Source organism: Lolium perenne, chromosome 3 (genome assembly GCF_019359855.2).
Source record: "Lolium perenne isolate Kyuss_39 chromosome 3, Kyuss_2.0, whole genome shotgun sequence".
In the NCBI taxonomy this organism is placed as follows: domain Eukaryota; kingdom Viridiplantae; phylum Streptophyta; class Magnoliopsida; order Poales; family Poaceae; genus Lolium; species Lolium perenne.
Genome location: NC_067246.2, coordinates 267,740,575 through 267,756,451, shown reverse-complemented (window position 1 = coordinate 267,756,451; position 15,877 = coordinate 267,740,575). Strand labels below are relative to the sequence as shown.

Here is a 15,877-nt window from a genome sequence, read left to right as displayed (position 1 = left end):
GGACCCTCGGCCCCATCCTATGGGACTTCGACACCCTCACGATGACCTTCTGGCGCCAGGGCCGCCGCGTCCAGTGGGAGGGTATTGGGGGCACCGCTCCGGCCCCGCAGCTTCAGCTCGCCACGACCGACTCCGAGGCCGAGCATCCCCTCCTGACACACCTCCTGCAGCAGCATGGCGATCTCTTCGACGAGCCGCAGGGGCTACCGCCGGTCCGGGTGTACGATCATCGTATCCACCTCCTCCCGGACACGGCGCCGGTCGCGGTGCGCCCCTATCGCTACCCTCAGCTGCAGAAGGATGAGTTGGAGCGGCAGTGCGCACTCATGCTAGCCGCCGGTATCATTCGGATCTCCACGTCACCATTCTCGGCGCCGGTCCTTCTCGTCCGCAAGTCGGACGGTACGTGGCGCTTCTGCATCGACTACCGCGCCCTCAACGCGCTGACGCTGAAGGATAAGTTCCCAATTCCGGTGGTGGACGAGCTCTTCGACGAGCTCCACGGGGCGCGCTTCTTCACCAAGCTCGACTTGCGGTCAGGCTACCATCAGGTGCGCATGCACCCGGAGGATATCGCCAAGACGGCGTTCCGGACTCACCACGGCCACTTCGAGTTCTTGGTGATGCCTTTCGGCCTCACCAACGCCCCCGCGACGTTCCAGGCTCTCATGAACGATGTCCTTCGCCCCTACTTACGCCGGTTTGTGCTTGTTTTTTTTGATGACATCCTCATCTACAGCACCTCTTGGGCGGAGCACCTGCAGCATATCGCCATCGTCTTCAACGAGCTTCGAGCGCACCATCTTCACCTTAAGCGCTCGAAGTGCTCGTTCGGGACGTCATCGGTCGCCTACCTCGGTCACGTCATCTCCGCCGAGGGGGTGGCCATGGATGCGGACAAGGTGGCCGCCGTCGCGGCCTGGCCGGTACCGCACTCGCCGCGCGCCTTGCGCGGCTTTCTGGGCCTCGCCGGCTACTACCGGAAGTTTATCCGGGACTACGGCCTCATCGCGGCACCGCTCACGCGCCTGCTGCGTCGTGACGGCTTCGCTTGGGACGACGAGGCTACTGCGGCATTCGAGGCCCTGAAGGGGGCCCTCACGACGGGCCCCGTTCTACAGATGCCGGACTTCACCCGCCCCTTCGTCCTGGACTGCGACGCCTCCGGGGTGGGGTTCGGCGCTGTGCTACACCAGGGCGATGGGCCCCTCGCCTATTTCAGCCGCCCCTTCGCCGCGCGCCATCTCAAGCTCGCCGCTTACGAGCAGGAGCTCATCGGTTTGGTACAGGCTGTGCGCCACTGGCGTCCATATCTTTGGGGGCGGTCGTTCCGGATTCGCACGGATCATTACAGCCTCAAGTTCCTATTGGACCAGCGGCTATCGACGGTGCCGCAACATCAGTGGATCAGCAAGCTCTTCGGCTTCGACTTCACCGTCGAGTACAGGCCTGGCCGCCTCAACACGGTGGCGGATGCCCTGTCCCGGCGCGACGCGGACCAGGATGAGGGGGACGGCGTTTCCGAAGGGGCGGTGATGTGCCTCCGCTCGGGACCCTCCTTCGCCCTCTTCGACGCCATTCGCCAGGCAACTGAGGTGGCGGCCGACGCCCAGCTCCTGCGGCAGCAGTTGGAGACGGGCGAGTTGGCCGCGCCATGGCGCGTGGCAGACGGCCTGCTTGTGCATGGGCGCCGCATATTCGTGCCAGACCACGATGACCTCCGCCATCAGGTGCTGTTGATGGCCCATTCTGCAGGCCACGAGGGCATTCAGAAGACCCTCCATCGTCTCCGCGCCGACTTTTATATCCCCGGTGATCGTACCTTGGTCCGGGATTGGGTGCGTTCTTGTGTGACGTGTCAGCGCAACAAGACTGAGACCCTGCGGCCGGCTGGGATGTTGCAGCCACTGGAGGTGCCTTCCCAGGTTTGGTCCGATATTTCCATGGACTTCATTGAGGGTCTTCCCAAGGTGGGCGGCAAGTCGGTGATTCTCACGGTGGTTGACCGCTTCTCCAAGTATGCCCACTTCATTGCGCTTGGCCACCCTTACACTGCGGCGTCCGTGGCTCGTGCCTTCTTCGACGGCATCGTCCGCCTCCACGGATTTCCAGCGTCGATTGTCAGTGATCGTGACCCGGTATTCACAGGGCATGTGTGGCGCGACCTCTTTCGGTTGGCAGGGGTGAAACTTCGGTTTAGCACCGCCTTCCACCCTCGTACGCACGGCCGCCGAGGTGGTCAACAAGGTCATCGCCATGTACCTGCGCTGCGTCACCGGGGACCGTCCGCGCGCGTGGGTGGACTGGCTGTCCTGGGCGGAGTACTGCTACAACACCTCCTACCACTCAGCCCTGCGCGCCACACCATTCGAGGTGGTCTACGGCCGTCCAGCCCCGCCCATTCTACCGGTGGATTTGGCGACCGCCCGGACGGAGATAGCGGGCGAGCTCATCCGCGCCCGCGATGAGGTTTTGGCCGAGGTGCGGCAACGCCTCGTGCAGGCCCAGCAGTTGGCCAAGCACTACTACGATGGACATCATCGCGAGGTGGAGTATGCGGTCGGTGATTGGGTGTGGCTGCGTCTCCTGCATCGTTCCACACAGTCCCTGGACCCGCGCGCGAAGCGCAAGCTGGGCCCCCGCTACGCTGGGCCCTTCGTCATCTTGGAGCGCGTGGGGACGCTCGCGTATCGTCTTCAGCTTCCGGCCGGGTCCCGCATCCACGATGTCTTCCATGTGGGGCTGTTGAAGCCTTACCGCGGAGATCCTCCTGCTGCGACACCAGCACTTCCTCCTGCTGCGGATGGCCGTCTTCTTCCGAGTCCTGCAAAGGTGTTGCGGGCTCAGCTACGTCGCGATGTTTGGTACTTGCTGGTTCAGTGGGAGGGACTGCCCGAGGAGGAGGCCACGTGGGAGCAGCGCGATGACTTCTCCCTCCACTATCCAGACTACCAGCTCGAGGACGAGCTGTTTGCGCAGGCGGGGAGAGATGTTATGACCGGCCTCACATATTCCAGGAGGGGGCCCAACCATGGGCCCAATTAGGGGCTTAGCCCATTTAGTTTATTTATTTTCAGCTCATAAATACTAGATGTAATCGTACGTGAAGAGACAAGCAATAATCAGAATAATTATTGCCGACTCCCAAAGGAGTCGGTCTTCTCCAAACCCTAGCCGCCGCGCCGCCTTGGCCGCCGCCACGGCTCCCTGCCGCCGCCGACCTCTCCTCCGACCACGACAACCTCCCTCCTTCCCCTACAATCTACGTCCTAGACACGGCAGGACCCGAGCTCCTACCACATGGCCGAGGTTGCCCTAGCTGGCTTACAGTTGGCGGCATCGCCGGTTCTCAGGAAGCTCCTCGCTGATGCTTCATACCTTGGGGTGGACATGGTGAGTGAACTCTCTGAACTGGAGACCACCATCATGCCGCAGTTTGAGCTGATGATTGAAGCAGCTGGCAAGGGCAACCACAGGGTCAAGTTGGACAAATGGGTCCAGGAGCTCAAAGAAGCCTTCTACAAAGCTGAAGACTTGCTTGACATGCGTGAGTACAACCTCCTCAAGCGCCAAGCAAAAAGCGGGAAGGATCCTTCACCACCGCATACCGCCTCGACCAGCACTTCCAGTCCTGCGACCAACTGGTTGTCCAATATGCGCTCCAAGAACTGGAAGCTACTTGGCCAACTGAAGGAACTGAAGGCAGTTCTGGCGAAAGGCAAGGAGTTGCGTCAGCTTCTTTGCTTACCAGTTGGTAACTGTGCCGAGGGTTCCTCGGTACAATCAATCGTTGTTCCTCAGACCACATCATTACCACCTCCGGAAGTCATCGGCCGTGACAAGGATCGTGATCATATAATAAACCTTCTTACCAAGCCAGTTGGTGTTGAGGCTAATTCAGCTATATATTCGGGTTTGGGCATTGTTGGAGCAGGAGGCATGGGAAAATCCACCTTGGCACAGTATGTTTACAGTGACAGGACGGTTCAACAATATTTTGATGTCAGGATGTGGGTGTGCATCTCACGCAGACTTGACGTCCATCGTCATACGCGGGAGCTAATTGAATCCGCAGCTAAGATGGAGTGCCCGCGTTTTGATAATCTGGACACTCTCCAGTGCCGATTGAGGGACATACTGCAAAAATCAGAGAAATTCCTGCTTGTGTTGGATGATGTATGGTTTGATGATTCGAGTAGTCAGAGGGAATGGGACCAACTGTTAGCTCCTCTAGTTTCTCAGCACAAGGGAAGCAAAGTCTTGGTAACTTCTCGACGGGATATATTTCCTGCTGCTCTTTGCTGTAAAATGGTGCTCCGTTTGGGAAGCATGGAAGATACTCAGTTCTTGGCACTCTTCAAATATTATGCCTTCACTGGAGCAGAAATCGGAGACCCTTCGTTGCTTGGAAGGCTAGAAGCGATTGCAGAGAAGATAGCTAAAAAGCTTGGACAATCTCCTTTGGCTGCGAAAGTTGTGGGTTCCCAGTTGAAAGGGGAAATGAATATCTCTGCCTGGAAAGATGCTCTAACTTTAAAGATTGACAACTTAACCGAGCCCAGAACAGCCCTGTTGTGGAGTTATCAGAAGTTAGATCCACGTCTGCAGAGGTGCTTTCTATATTGCAGTTTATTTCCAAAAGGCCACAAGTATAACATTGATGAGTTGGTTCACCTGCTGATAGCGGAGAGACTTGTTGATCCTGATCCACACAACCAGAACAGGAGAATGTTAGATGTTGGAAAGGATTATCTCACTGAGATGGTTTCTGGATCTTTCTTACAACCATTTTCTGAAAGATTTATGGATACATGCTACATTATACATGATCTTCTTCATGATTTGGCTGAGTCGCTCTCTAAAGAAGACATCTTTAGATTAGAAGATGATAAGGTGACAGCAATACCATGTACCGTTCGACATCTATCTGTTCGTGTTGAAAGTATGAAACAACATAAGTACAGTATCTGCAAGCTACATAATTTGCGCACCGTTATCTGCATTGATCCGCTTACAGATGATGTGAGTGATATTTTTCATCACGTTTTGAAAATTTTGAAGAAGCTGCGAGTACTCTATTTGTGCTTTTACAATAGTAGCAGGCTACCTGAATCTGTTGGTGAGTTGAAGCACCTTCGGTATTTAAACGTCATTAGAACTTCCATTGCCGGATTGCCTGAATCATTATGTGCTCTTTACCACTTACAATTACTTCAGTTCAGTGATAAAGTTAAGAGTTTGCCTGCCAAACTCTGCAATTTAAGCAAGTTACAACATCTTGAGGGGTATCGTGAGTTATATAAGTTGTTTGAAGTAGCTCTGCCTCAAATCCCTTATATAAGCAACATAACTTTGCTCCAACATGTTAAACGATTTTGTGTGCAAAAGCAAAAGGGGTGTGAGTTGCGTCAGCTCAGAGACATGAAAGAGCTTGGTGGCAGTTTAAGCATTAGAAGTCTGGAGAATGTCACCGGAAAGGATGAAGCCTCAGAATCGAAGCTATATCAGAAACGTCATCTTGGAAGTTTGTGCCTTGTTTGGAGTTGCAATGATGGCATGAATGCAGAGGGTCTTTTACAGTTGGAGATTCTAGAAGGTTTGAGGCCACCGCCTCAACTGAAGGGCCTGAAAATCAAGGGTTACAAATCTTCCGTGTATCCAAGTTGGTTACTTGAGGGTTCTTATTTTGAGAATTTGGAATCTTTTAAGCTTGTTAATTGCAGTGATTTAGAAAGCCTACCACTCAATACGGAGCTATTTAGGCATTGCTCTGAACTTCTGCTAAGGAATGTCCCAACTCTGAAAAAATTATCTGGTCTTCCAGCAGCCCTTACACACTTATCGATTCGCAGTTGCCCAATGCTCATGTTTATTACGAATGATGAACTAGAACAGCATGATCAGAGGGAGAACATCATGAGAACAGACTACTTGGCATCACAACTTGCTTCAATATGGGAAGTGGATTTTGGAAAGGAAATTAGGCAAGTAATCTCATCAGAACACTCTTCTATGAAGCATTTGATTACATTGATGGGTGCTGATATGTCACATCTTCAAACCCTTGAAAGTGTTCTAGAAATAGATGAACTATTTGTGAAAGAAGATATCATCAATGCATGGATATGTTGCCATGAGAAGAGGACAAGACTCGTTTATGGAAGGAGCATCGGGCTGCCTCTGGTTCCACCTTCCGGCCTTTGTAAACTTCATCTTTCTTCCTGCAGTATTACTGATGGGGCATTAGCTGTATGCCTTAGTGGTCTTACTTCACTGAGATCTTTGTCCTTACTGGAGATCATGACTTTAACTGCACTTCCGTCTCAAGATGTCCTCCAACATTTGACAAAGCTTGACCACTTGTTTATCAAACATTGCTGGTGTCTCAGGTCATTAGGGGGTTTACGAGCTGCTACCTCTCTTTCAGATGTTAGATTGCTTTCCTGCCCTTCTTTAGACTTGGCACGTGGATCAGATTTAATTCCATTATCTGTTGAGAAGCTCTGTACATATGGGTGCGTGGTTGCTGCTTGTTTCTTCAGTAGTGACTTGCCGCACCTGATAAGTCTTTCCATGTATGGCTGCAGAAGCTCTGTATCTTTGTCGATTGCTCATCTGACCTGCCTTGAATCATTATCACTAGGAGGTATCCCTGATCTGTGCTTTCTTGAAGGCTTGTCTTCTCTGCAACTTCAGCACGTACATTTGATAGATGTCCCTAAGCTAACTGCAGAGTGCATCGCACAGTTTAGGGTCCAGAAATCACTCTATGTTAGCAGCCCTGTGATACTCAACCACATGCTCTCGTCAGAAGGTTTTACAGTTCCACCATTTCTCTCTCTTGAAGGATGCAAGGAGCCATTTATGTCATTTGAAGAATCTGCAAATTTCACATCTGTCAAGCGCCTGAGATTATGTGAGTGTGAAATGAGGTCCCTGCCAGGAAATCTGAAGTGCTTCTCGAGTCTGACGGCACTCGATATCTATGATTGCCCCAACATATCATCTTTACCAGATCTGCCATCCTCCCTCCAACATATATGTGTTTGGAATTGTGAGCGCTTGCAGGAGAGCTGCCAAGCACCTGATGGAGAAAGCTGGCCAAAGATCGCGCATATCCGCTGGAAGGAATTCAGATGAACTGTGATTCACATTCACAACTACAAAGAATTGGGAAGGTAAAGTTTCCACCAATGCCTAGATAACCTTTTACAATATTTCTTTATTTCATTTGTTCGATTTTTCAAATACTTCAATATTTTCATTCACTCCCAGGAGCATGCTCTTACAGCCCGTGACCTTGTCTCCACTGCCTGTCAAGAGTTGGGAGTCCCTCAAGCTCACTTTTACTTCAACTGTCTGCATGCATCGCTCTTCTACACTCAACCGCTCCACCAAATGTGTTGTGATGCGTGTGTCTAAATTTGAATATTTTATATAGATGTTATTATTTTGTTATCCTCTGTGGAATAGATGCTTTGATGGTGCCGGTTGTAATTGTTATCTGTTGTGTGCTGAGATAGTGAGATGTACTTTGAGATCCCATGTACGGAGTACTCCTGAATGGCTAAGGTCCATAATTGCATATAATATGTACTAGCTGATCTTCTGCAGTTCATGTTTGGAGTTTCCTTGAAGTCCCATATGAAGCAATCTGAATCACCTGTAGAGGTTCATCAGTTCAGGATAGCACCGATCACTTGCTCCGCTCAGGATGACATCAGAATGGATTGGCTCGGTTTGGATTGCCGTGCAGCTAGGATTAGAGCATTTCTCTTTGGTTTCGTCACCAACTCACCATATATGTATATCCATGGCCCGATTTATTCCTTCCACATTTTTTCGATAAAGGGAATATATTAATATCAAAAGATACCAATTACACCCAGCCTCTGCAACAACGCACCACCCTAATGGCACTACGGATGCACACAGCCAAAAAACGAAAAGAAAACTAAGAAACAAAAGTCCCGCTACAGTATCTCGGGCCTAACAACAGCAATACATCCACCGCCAAGACAACACCTGAAAAACAGACTCTCCAAAAACGACGCCTCCAAGAAGGGAACAGTGCTCTAACACCGTCGTCGCCCGATCAAAGATCTTAAGTTTTCACCCTGAAGATAGTCCCCGTTCTCAAAACAATGCCTCCAACAAGGTCATTGCCAGGCACAACCAGTTAAGGCCAGACCTTGGGTTTTCACCCTGAAAGGTAGGACTCTGAACTTCACCTGTGTTGTCGCCCCCACTTTCATACCGCTGCTGTGAAGCCCGGAACACCAAGCAAGTCCCTCAACAGCGTGGAGACTTGAACCTCCCTTAGCTAGTCCTCCCCTCCGACCTTCATGAAATTCTCTTCTTCCGACTTTCATCATGGATCCATAGTCACTTGATGTCAACACAGAAAAAGAGCTTCGCCCCGCTCCCTCCAGAACCAATCGGTCGGAATAAAAACATGGGTGCGCACGACTGAATACCACCGATCCAGTAAACTCCAGGCAAAAGCACTGTTACATTCGCCGGCGGAGGCTTCCGGAACTCAACACTCCGGCCAGATCACGAGTCCAGGCCTCCGGTAGGTCCTCCTCTTCATGCAAGAGAGGCCCTAGGACCACCGCCTTTATTCAGGTCGGACCCCCACATCGGCGACCACCCTGGGCTGGCCACTCCAACCCTCCACCGGCGACACCATCGCCGGCTTCCAAGCCCCTCCATCACGCTGCCGGAACGCGGTGATAGATCAATAGATCCACCACCACCAACCGCAGGCCGATCCTCTTCGGCGAAGAAGAGGGTCACCTCCACCGTCGAACCCAAGGCTGCTGCCCCGGGCGTCCTCGTACCGCGGGAGAAGCCCAAGATCATCACCCCTCACCGGCGAGAGGTGGAGGGAAAGGCGCCCGCCTCCACCAGCCACACCGCCGGCATGCCGCCGATGGGCGGCGGGGAGGCCGCAGCCCGCAGCTGGATCGACCCCGGGAGGGCCGCCGCCGCCCCTACATCCTCATCCGGCCGTCGCCGCCCCGGGAGGCGGAAGGGCCGCCGCCACGTGAGAGGCTCCATTGGCCGCCGTTCCCGACGCGCCACGAGGGGAGGCCCCCGCCGCCGCCACGCCCCGAGATCTTTGCCCCGGCGGCGCTGCCGGCGGCGGCGGCGGGAGGTTGGGAGGAGGGGTGCGGTGTAGGCTAGGGTTGGGAGGAGGGATTGAGTACTCGCGTTCTAAAACGACGTCTACGAAATACCCTGGATAAAGTCCTTTTTATTCAGCGGCTGTGGAGGTCTTCAATACGAGTGCCTCGGAGCAGTGATGTCATAGCTCGTAGTAAGCCATTGCCTGCCGGGTCGTGTTTTGGCTCGGGCCGGACAGTGATACATATATTCATTGCTTAAGTTGATTTTTAATTTGGCTCACTGTATAATCAACTTTGTAGATTATTTAGCCTACGTGGACAAATGTGACAACTTGCTTTTTCAATTTTAACATATATATAAGCGGCTTACTTTTTTTCCTCTTTGAAATGTCCAATGCAATTTTAATCTATTCTGCCGGGGAGGAGGATCAAACATGCGAGGGGAGGAGGATCAAGCATGCGAGGGGATTACGACAGGAGATCCCCTGTCGCCACAGTTGTTCGTCCTGGCAATGGAGGTTTTCACCTTGCTCTTTAGTACAGCGGTGGAGGCAGGGTTCTGTCTACTTTCGGCAATTGTACCCTGCTACAACATATCTCCATTTACGCAGATGACGTAGTGATCTTCGTCAAGCCGGAAGTTGCTGATCTTGTTGTGGTCAGAGAACTCTTGGAGGTTTTTGGGGCTGCCTCGGGTCTGGTAGTCAATTACAGCAAAACATCGGCGACTTTCATCAGAGGGAGACCTAGGGATAGGGAAGTGGTTCAGAGGCTGCTAAGAGGCTGCTACGATGTCCTATCGTCAATTTTCCCATTAAGTATCTTGGGCTGCAGCTCTCACTCTCGCCACTGACCAAGGCACAATGGCAGCCGGTGCTCGATGTGGTTGTGAAGATCATACCGTCTTGGCACAGGGGTTTGATCGCGAAACCAGGGCGGCTCACCCTGGTGAAATCTGTCATGGCTGCAAGAGTGGTGCACCAGTTTATCGTTGCAGAGGCTCCGGCCTGGCTTCTTGAGGAGATCAACAAGTCCCTTCGTGGCTTCTTCTGGGCTGGGAAGGAAAGAGCCAATGGAGGTCAGTGCCTAGTCGCCTGGAATCAGATTTGTAAACCGCATGTCTTTGGGGGTCTTAGAGTGAAGAACTTACGTTTGCAAGGATTGGCCCTTTGAATTCGATGGGAATGGATGCGTCGAACTGATGGTATGAGAGTCTGGCAAGGTCTACCTATGGTCAAGGATGGGGATGCGAGGGAGGTGTTTGACAGTTTGGTGCACATTGAGGTGGGCAATGGACAGAACACACTCTTTTGGAGAGACTGTTGGATCCATGGTAGAGCAGCGACGGACTACGCCCCTGGGATAACCCTACATGTTAAAACCCGCATCAAGAACTCCAGAACTGTCGCTGAAGCCATGCTTGACAACCGCTGGATCGGAGACATCAACGGCAACCTTGCAACTCGGGGAGCAAGAGAATGCCTCGCACTGTGGGTAGCGGTACAGAGAGTGCGGCGGGATGACACAGTACCAGATACTTTCTCCTGGGCATGGGCAGGTGGGGGGACTTACACGGCCAAATCGACATATGATATGCTTGTGCAAGGCTCTGTAAGGTTTCAGCTTGCGGATGCCATCTGGAAGGCCAAAGCGACACCCAAGAGCAAACTCTTCATGTGGCTGGCGATGCAACATAGGACATGGACCTCCGATAGGAGATTCCGACATGGTCTGCAAGCACACTCGGCAGGGTGCTTTGTCTGCATGCAAGAGGAGGACACCGCGGAACACATTCTCATCCAGTGTGTCGTAGCAAGAGAGGTGCTTTTTAGATGTGGGCATGCATTGAAGATCAACCTGAGGATCCCAAGCAGGGAGAATACGATTAAGGACTGGTGGTCAGTAGAAAGATTGAGATGCAGCACAAGAGAAAGGAGGTGGTTCGATGTCCTCATATGTACGGTAGGCTATGCCCTCTGGAAGAATAGGAATGCCGAAGCCTTTCAGCACCGGCACCGAAGCCGCACACCCAAGCAGGTTGCGGACGACATTGTGGAGGAGTTCAGGATGTTGAAAACGGCTTGGAGGATCGACAGTAGTGCAGGAGAAAGAGTCCAAGATAGGAGAGAGTAGTCCTTTTCTTTGTTTTCTGGAGTCTTTGGGAGCCCTTCGCATGTGTTTGGGCTCCTTTTTCTTGTACATATTTCTGCCTTCTATAAAATTTAGGTACGCATTCGCGTACTCTCGAAAAAAAAAAGTTCTATTCATTGTAGATTTGTACTCTTCATGTATCAAATAAAAACTGGGTGCTCCATGCCATACTGCGGTAGCGTGGAAGAGGCGGAGGCAAGATCTTGGACGGACTTTATCAACTCATTTCGCTCCATGCCACCACGGACTCTATTGAAAGTTCGAAACTGATTGCCTAAAGGTGGTTCAAGCTGCCACAAGGACGCGCTCCCCTTCCTGGAGCATTTACATGGAGATAAAAGACATCCTGCGGACAAATCCTTTGCTGGAGCTGAAGAAAATAGATAGGTAGGAGTAGTAATCAGGTTGCTCATATTCTAGCACAACATGGGGAAGCGCGAGTCTAATGGGGTGTTAAGCGCCAACCTGTGTGTCGGAGCTGATCGCAAATGACTGTAAACGTTTTGTGTTATAATCAATAAAGCTCACGGTTTCCCTTAAAAGAAACTGGATGCAGTGGGTTACAACAGAATCAATCGAATGACGTCCCTCTTCGTCAGCAAATACGAAGTGGAGCAGACAGCATATATTCTATTGATTGCTGACATGATCAATGATGTTGTCGCATGTTGTATGCCGTTGCAATTTTTATAGGAAACGAAAAATGCCCGCCGTGTCGTGTTTTAGCTATGGCGGTAGTCGTGATGCCTTGATTTTCTACTGAAAGATGAGATAGATCCATATGGAAGTTGCGCTTTCCATATAGCCGCCGCTAGTCTCCACTTGACAACGTCAAATTTTAGATTGAAAAGGCATGCCGCCCTAATGCATATATTATGTGTAGCCACTCGCCATTGTCGAATTGGTCACTCAGATAAGTAAGAATCCAAGGGGAAGGGGGCAGCTTAAAACTTGGAACGCGGGAGCTCAGAAGAAGCAATAGAATAGTTCACGCAATGGCATCATCCATGGAGGCAGCTCGGGGCAGCGGAGCCAAGAACATCATCCTCGTCCATGGCGTGTGCCACGGAGGCTGGAGCTGGTACAAGGTGGCGTCTCGGCTGCGATCAGGGGCGGCAGAGCTCAGCTACCACGTCGCAACCCCGGACCTCGCTGCGTCGGGGATCGATGACCGCCGGCTGTCGGAGGTGCCGACGTTCCGCGAGTACACGGGGCCGCTGCTTGACCTGCTACGGTCGCTACCTGAGGGTGAGAAGGCAGTGCTCGTCGGCCACAGCCTCGGGGGCCTGAGCGTCGCGCTCGCAGCGGAGCTGTTCCCGGAGAAGGTCGCCGCCGCGGTGTTCCTCGCCGCCTTCATGCCGGACTGCGTGTCACCGCCATCGGAGGTGGTTCTTAAGGTAAATTCTTGGATATACAGTGGTAATCCTACTTCGTAGTATGTTAAAACAGACATTTCGTAAGCACTAACCAAGCGACTCCGTAAAAGCTAATATCTCCACTTGTACATTGTGGATTACATGTTTTTCTTTTTCCTTACTTACCTTTCATCTAGAATGGTGCGCGCAGCAAGTATACCCCGTTGGACAACGAGATGAAACCCCAAGATGCAGAGGGAAAACTCCCATCTTCCTTCATGTTCGGGCAACAGTTTACAGAACAAATGTTGTATCAGTTGTGCTCGGCTGAGGTATGTGCACGAGCTGGGCTAATTTTGGCTGACGGTTCCAAGTTGGTCATCAGAAAGCCATAAATGTAGTCGAATTTTGGTACACGAGAATCTGGTTTAATGCAGCTCTCATAATTATGAAGTTTGCTAACTTGGCAGGACCTCATACTTGGGAAATCTCTCATGCGAATCGGCTCTCTCTTCCTGGAAGACCTGCAAATCCAGCCGCCATTCACCAAAGATCACTATGGATCAGTGCGTAAGGTCTATGTTGTCTGCAAGCAAGATGAGACCATTCCTGAGGAGCACCAGAGGTGGATGGTGGCGAACAATCCGGTGGATGAGGTCATGGAGATCGACTGTGCGGATCACATGGCAATGCTCTCTACGCCCGACCAGGTTGTGAGGTGCATCATTGATGTTGCTAAAAGATACAATTGAATCGAATGGTGTCAATGGCTATGTACTGAGTATATCCACCGTTAATGTACTCCATAATGAATATGGATAGAACATCTTATCCAATCTAACAGTTGGTGGGGTTTTCTTCGGTACCCCGCGTAAAAAACTTTGAAAAGGGTACTTTTGTACTTTTAAGCCGTCTTTGTAGCACCACTTAAATTAGAAGTGTATGTGGGAGCCCAATCTACCACGGAGAAGCCACACCTCCTATTTACCATGTCTCCCTTCCCTCACTGGAATCTTCACGGATATGTCTAGTCTCCCTTCCTGTTCGAGCAGCTCTATCATGGCATCCGCCTCGTTGTATGAAGACCGGAAGGCGTCATGTCTGTGCCGCTTAATTTGTTTGAGCTCGTCGTTAGCTCATTACAAAATCATCTACTTGCATAAGGATTCTCATACATCTTGAAAGCTAGCATGCGTATTGGAACTTCCCTTCCAGAAGATTTTACTGCTTGTCATTTCCGTTATGAGGAATTTCCAGCGACACTTGTGCTTGCCCCCGAGGTTGGGGTCTCATGTGTTCTACTTTGCGACAATTCATCCCTCTTTGTTCCTCAAGTGACGATATCTCCCAATTGTTGTCCTCCATGATGTTGTTGTTCTTGATTCATTCTTTCCCATAGTACTCATCTTTTGAGACCTCCCACATATCCTCGTACGAGTTAGTGCACATCCTTGCCTAAGTTCAATGCAAAAAAATTCAATGTTTTAGAGACAAGAAATGAAAATTTAGTGAAAAAACTAGGAAAATGTATATATGTTAAAATATAACCGTGGAAACATTTTTATAAAGTTATGCTACAAATAGGTTGCTAAACAACAATTTTTTGGTTACAAATTGATTTGCAAAAAAAATCAACAAGGATGTCAACAAAATTCACAAACAAGTAACTGGTTTGCAACAATGAAAAAGTGGGTAATCAACCACTTTTTTTTGCTACAGATTCATTTGCAATAAAATCATCAACTATTGTTTTTAAAAAAATCAAAGGATCCTACAATAAAAAAAATATTTGCAGAATTTTGAAAAACATGGTCATCGGAAAAATCGAGGAGACACAAAATTATAACGAACACCCAAAAAATCCCGCAACATCTGAAATCTGATTTTGCACCAAAAGGCATATGCACTTGTTACAATTTTAAAGCATGTATGCAACATCAAAAAATTCAGGGAAAATAAAAACTTCGTAACAAACACCCATAAAACCCTTGTGACATCTTGCGTGTGCTTTCTCAACATTCTTGGAGTATAATCACCGACACACACACACTCTCGCTCTCTGAGTTGGACTTTGGTTGATATTGTAGTGCATCAATTCGATATGGTAGCAGAGTAAAAGGTATCAAGTTCAAGACCATGCTCGCACAGTATTAAAAAACAAAGGAATACTGTTGTGGGTATACTTTATGGGTATATCAATGGCGTGACCTAGACCCGGCAAGCCCGGGTGGCCTGCAGATGGTGATGTGGCATGTGGCCCATCGGGCGGCCCAGTTGCTGTAGATCATGATGGATGAAGTCCAGCCCAGGAGCAAGGAGTCGGATCCCAACCGACCTACAAAGGAGGCCGAATCCGTGAAGGCCCATGAAGTATCCGGATCCAGTACGGCCTTGTCGGCAGGCGGATCCTTGACGTACACGGCAAGATATTGTATCGTAGTTAGGCAACTTGTATTCCGGCTAGGACTCTCCATGTAAACCCTAGATCCGTGCGCCTTTATAAGCCGGATCCTAGGAGCCCAAGAGGCACAACCACAACTCATTGTAAGAACGCGAAAGAGCCCATATAATTCCAGACAAGCAGCAGTAGGCCCTGTCTTCGAGCAGGTGTTCCGAAGCTGGGTAAATCGCGTACCACCGTCCCGAGGACTCTCCGCCCTATGGCCCCTACTTCTTCCCCCTCATGAGGATCCCTCCTTCGGGGTACCGTCGAATAGGCAATGACAGTTGGCGCCCACCGTGGGGCCTGCGGCGTCAGGAGGCCGGAGCCGGGAGGGTTCCGCCATGGGAAGCTACGACAAATCCATCGTTGTGGGGCGTGTTCTTTACGCCGGTCACTTTTCGATCGTCCCGCAGGACGAGTGCTGGATTCCGGCCAGGACCAACCCCATCAAGCTCTCTATCGTCCCAATTGGCAGCATTCACGTCTTCATCGGCGGAACCGTTGATTCCGACGGAAACGCTCTGGTAAGCAACGCTGACGCGACCGCCGCTGAGCAGGACGCAGTCGCGAAGATCCGATCTGAGATGCAGGAACTTCCTAAGGAAGATTCCGCCTTAGATCTAGAAAATTCAAAACTCACCCAATCCGCCCCTGAGCAGGAAACAATGGTGGAAGACCAATGCAGATCTGCCTGGGTCTCCTAGGTGTTAGAGAAGCAAAGGTGCCACTTCGTGCATTTTCTCGCACATACCGCTGGAACCGCTCTTCCTCAGGAAGAAGCTGGACCCATGCAGGAT

The 15,877-nt window shown here is 50.9% G+C and overlaps 2 protein-coding genes across 3 annotated transcripts; both read left to right on the top strand.

The window, feature by feature from the left end:
- Positions 1–3,300: 3,300 nt before the first annotated feature.
- On the top strand, positions 3,301–7,609 carry LOC127344031 (putative disease resistance protein RGA3). Of its 2 annotated transcripts, none has more exons than XM_071828474.1 (2): positions 3,301–7,178; positions 7,292–7,609. In XM_071828474.1, the coding sequence occupies exon 1, from the start codon at positions 3,301–3,303 to the stop codon at positions 7,138–7,140; it is 3,840 nt and encodes a 1,279-aa protein (XP_071684575.1). In that variant the 3' UTR covers positions 7,141–7,178; positions 7,292–7,609. The 2 variants fall into 2 exon arrangements, with proteins under 2 accessions (XP_071684575.1, XP_051226218.1); XM_051370258.1 differs by having other exon boundaries at positions 7,276–7,609.
- A 4,566-nt stretch (positions 7,610–12,175) lies between these two features.
- On the top strand, positions 12,176–13,687 carry LOC127344036 (salicylic acid-binding protein 2). The gene is made up of 3 exons (XM_051370261.2): positions 12,176–12,679; positions 12,835–12,969; positions 13,108–13,687. Exons 1-3 carry the CDS (start codon positions 12,278–12,280, stop codon positions 13,387–13,389), a joined length of 819 nt encoding a protein of 272 aa, XP_051226221.1. The 5' UTR covers positions 12,176–12,277; the 3' UTR covers positions 13,390–13,687.
- The last annotated feature ends 2,190 nt before the right edge of the window (positions 13,688–15,877 follow it).

Coding starts and splice junctions, on each gene's coding strand:
- LOC127344031 (XM_071828474.1), top strand. CDS start 3,301: ATGGCCGAGGTTGCCCTAGCTGGCTTACAGTTGGCGGCATCGCCGGTT.
- LOC127344036 (XM_051370261.2), top strand. CDS start 12,278: ATGGCATCATCCATGGAGGCAGCTCGGGGCAGCGGAGCCAAGAACATC. Junction 12,680..12,834: donor CATCGGAGGTGGTTCTTAAG/GTAAATTCTTGG, acceptor CCTTTCATCTAG/AATGGTGCGCGCAGCAAGTA. Junction 12,970..13,107: donor ATCAGTTGTGCTCGGCTGAG/GTATGTGCACGA, acceptor CTAACTTGGCAG/GACCTCATACTTGGGAAATC.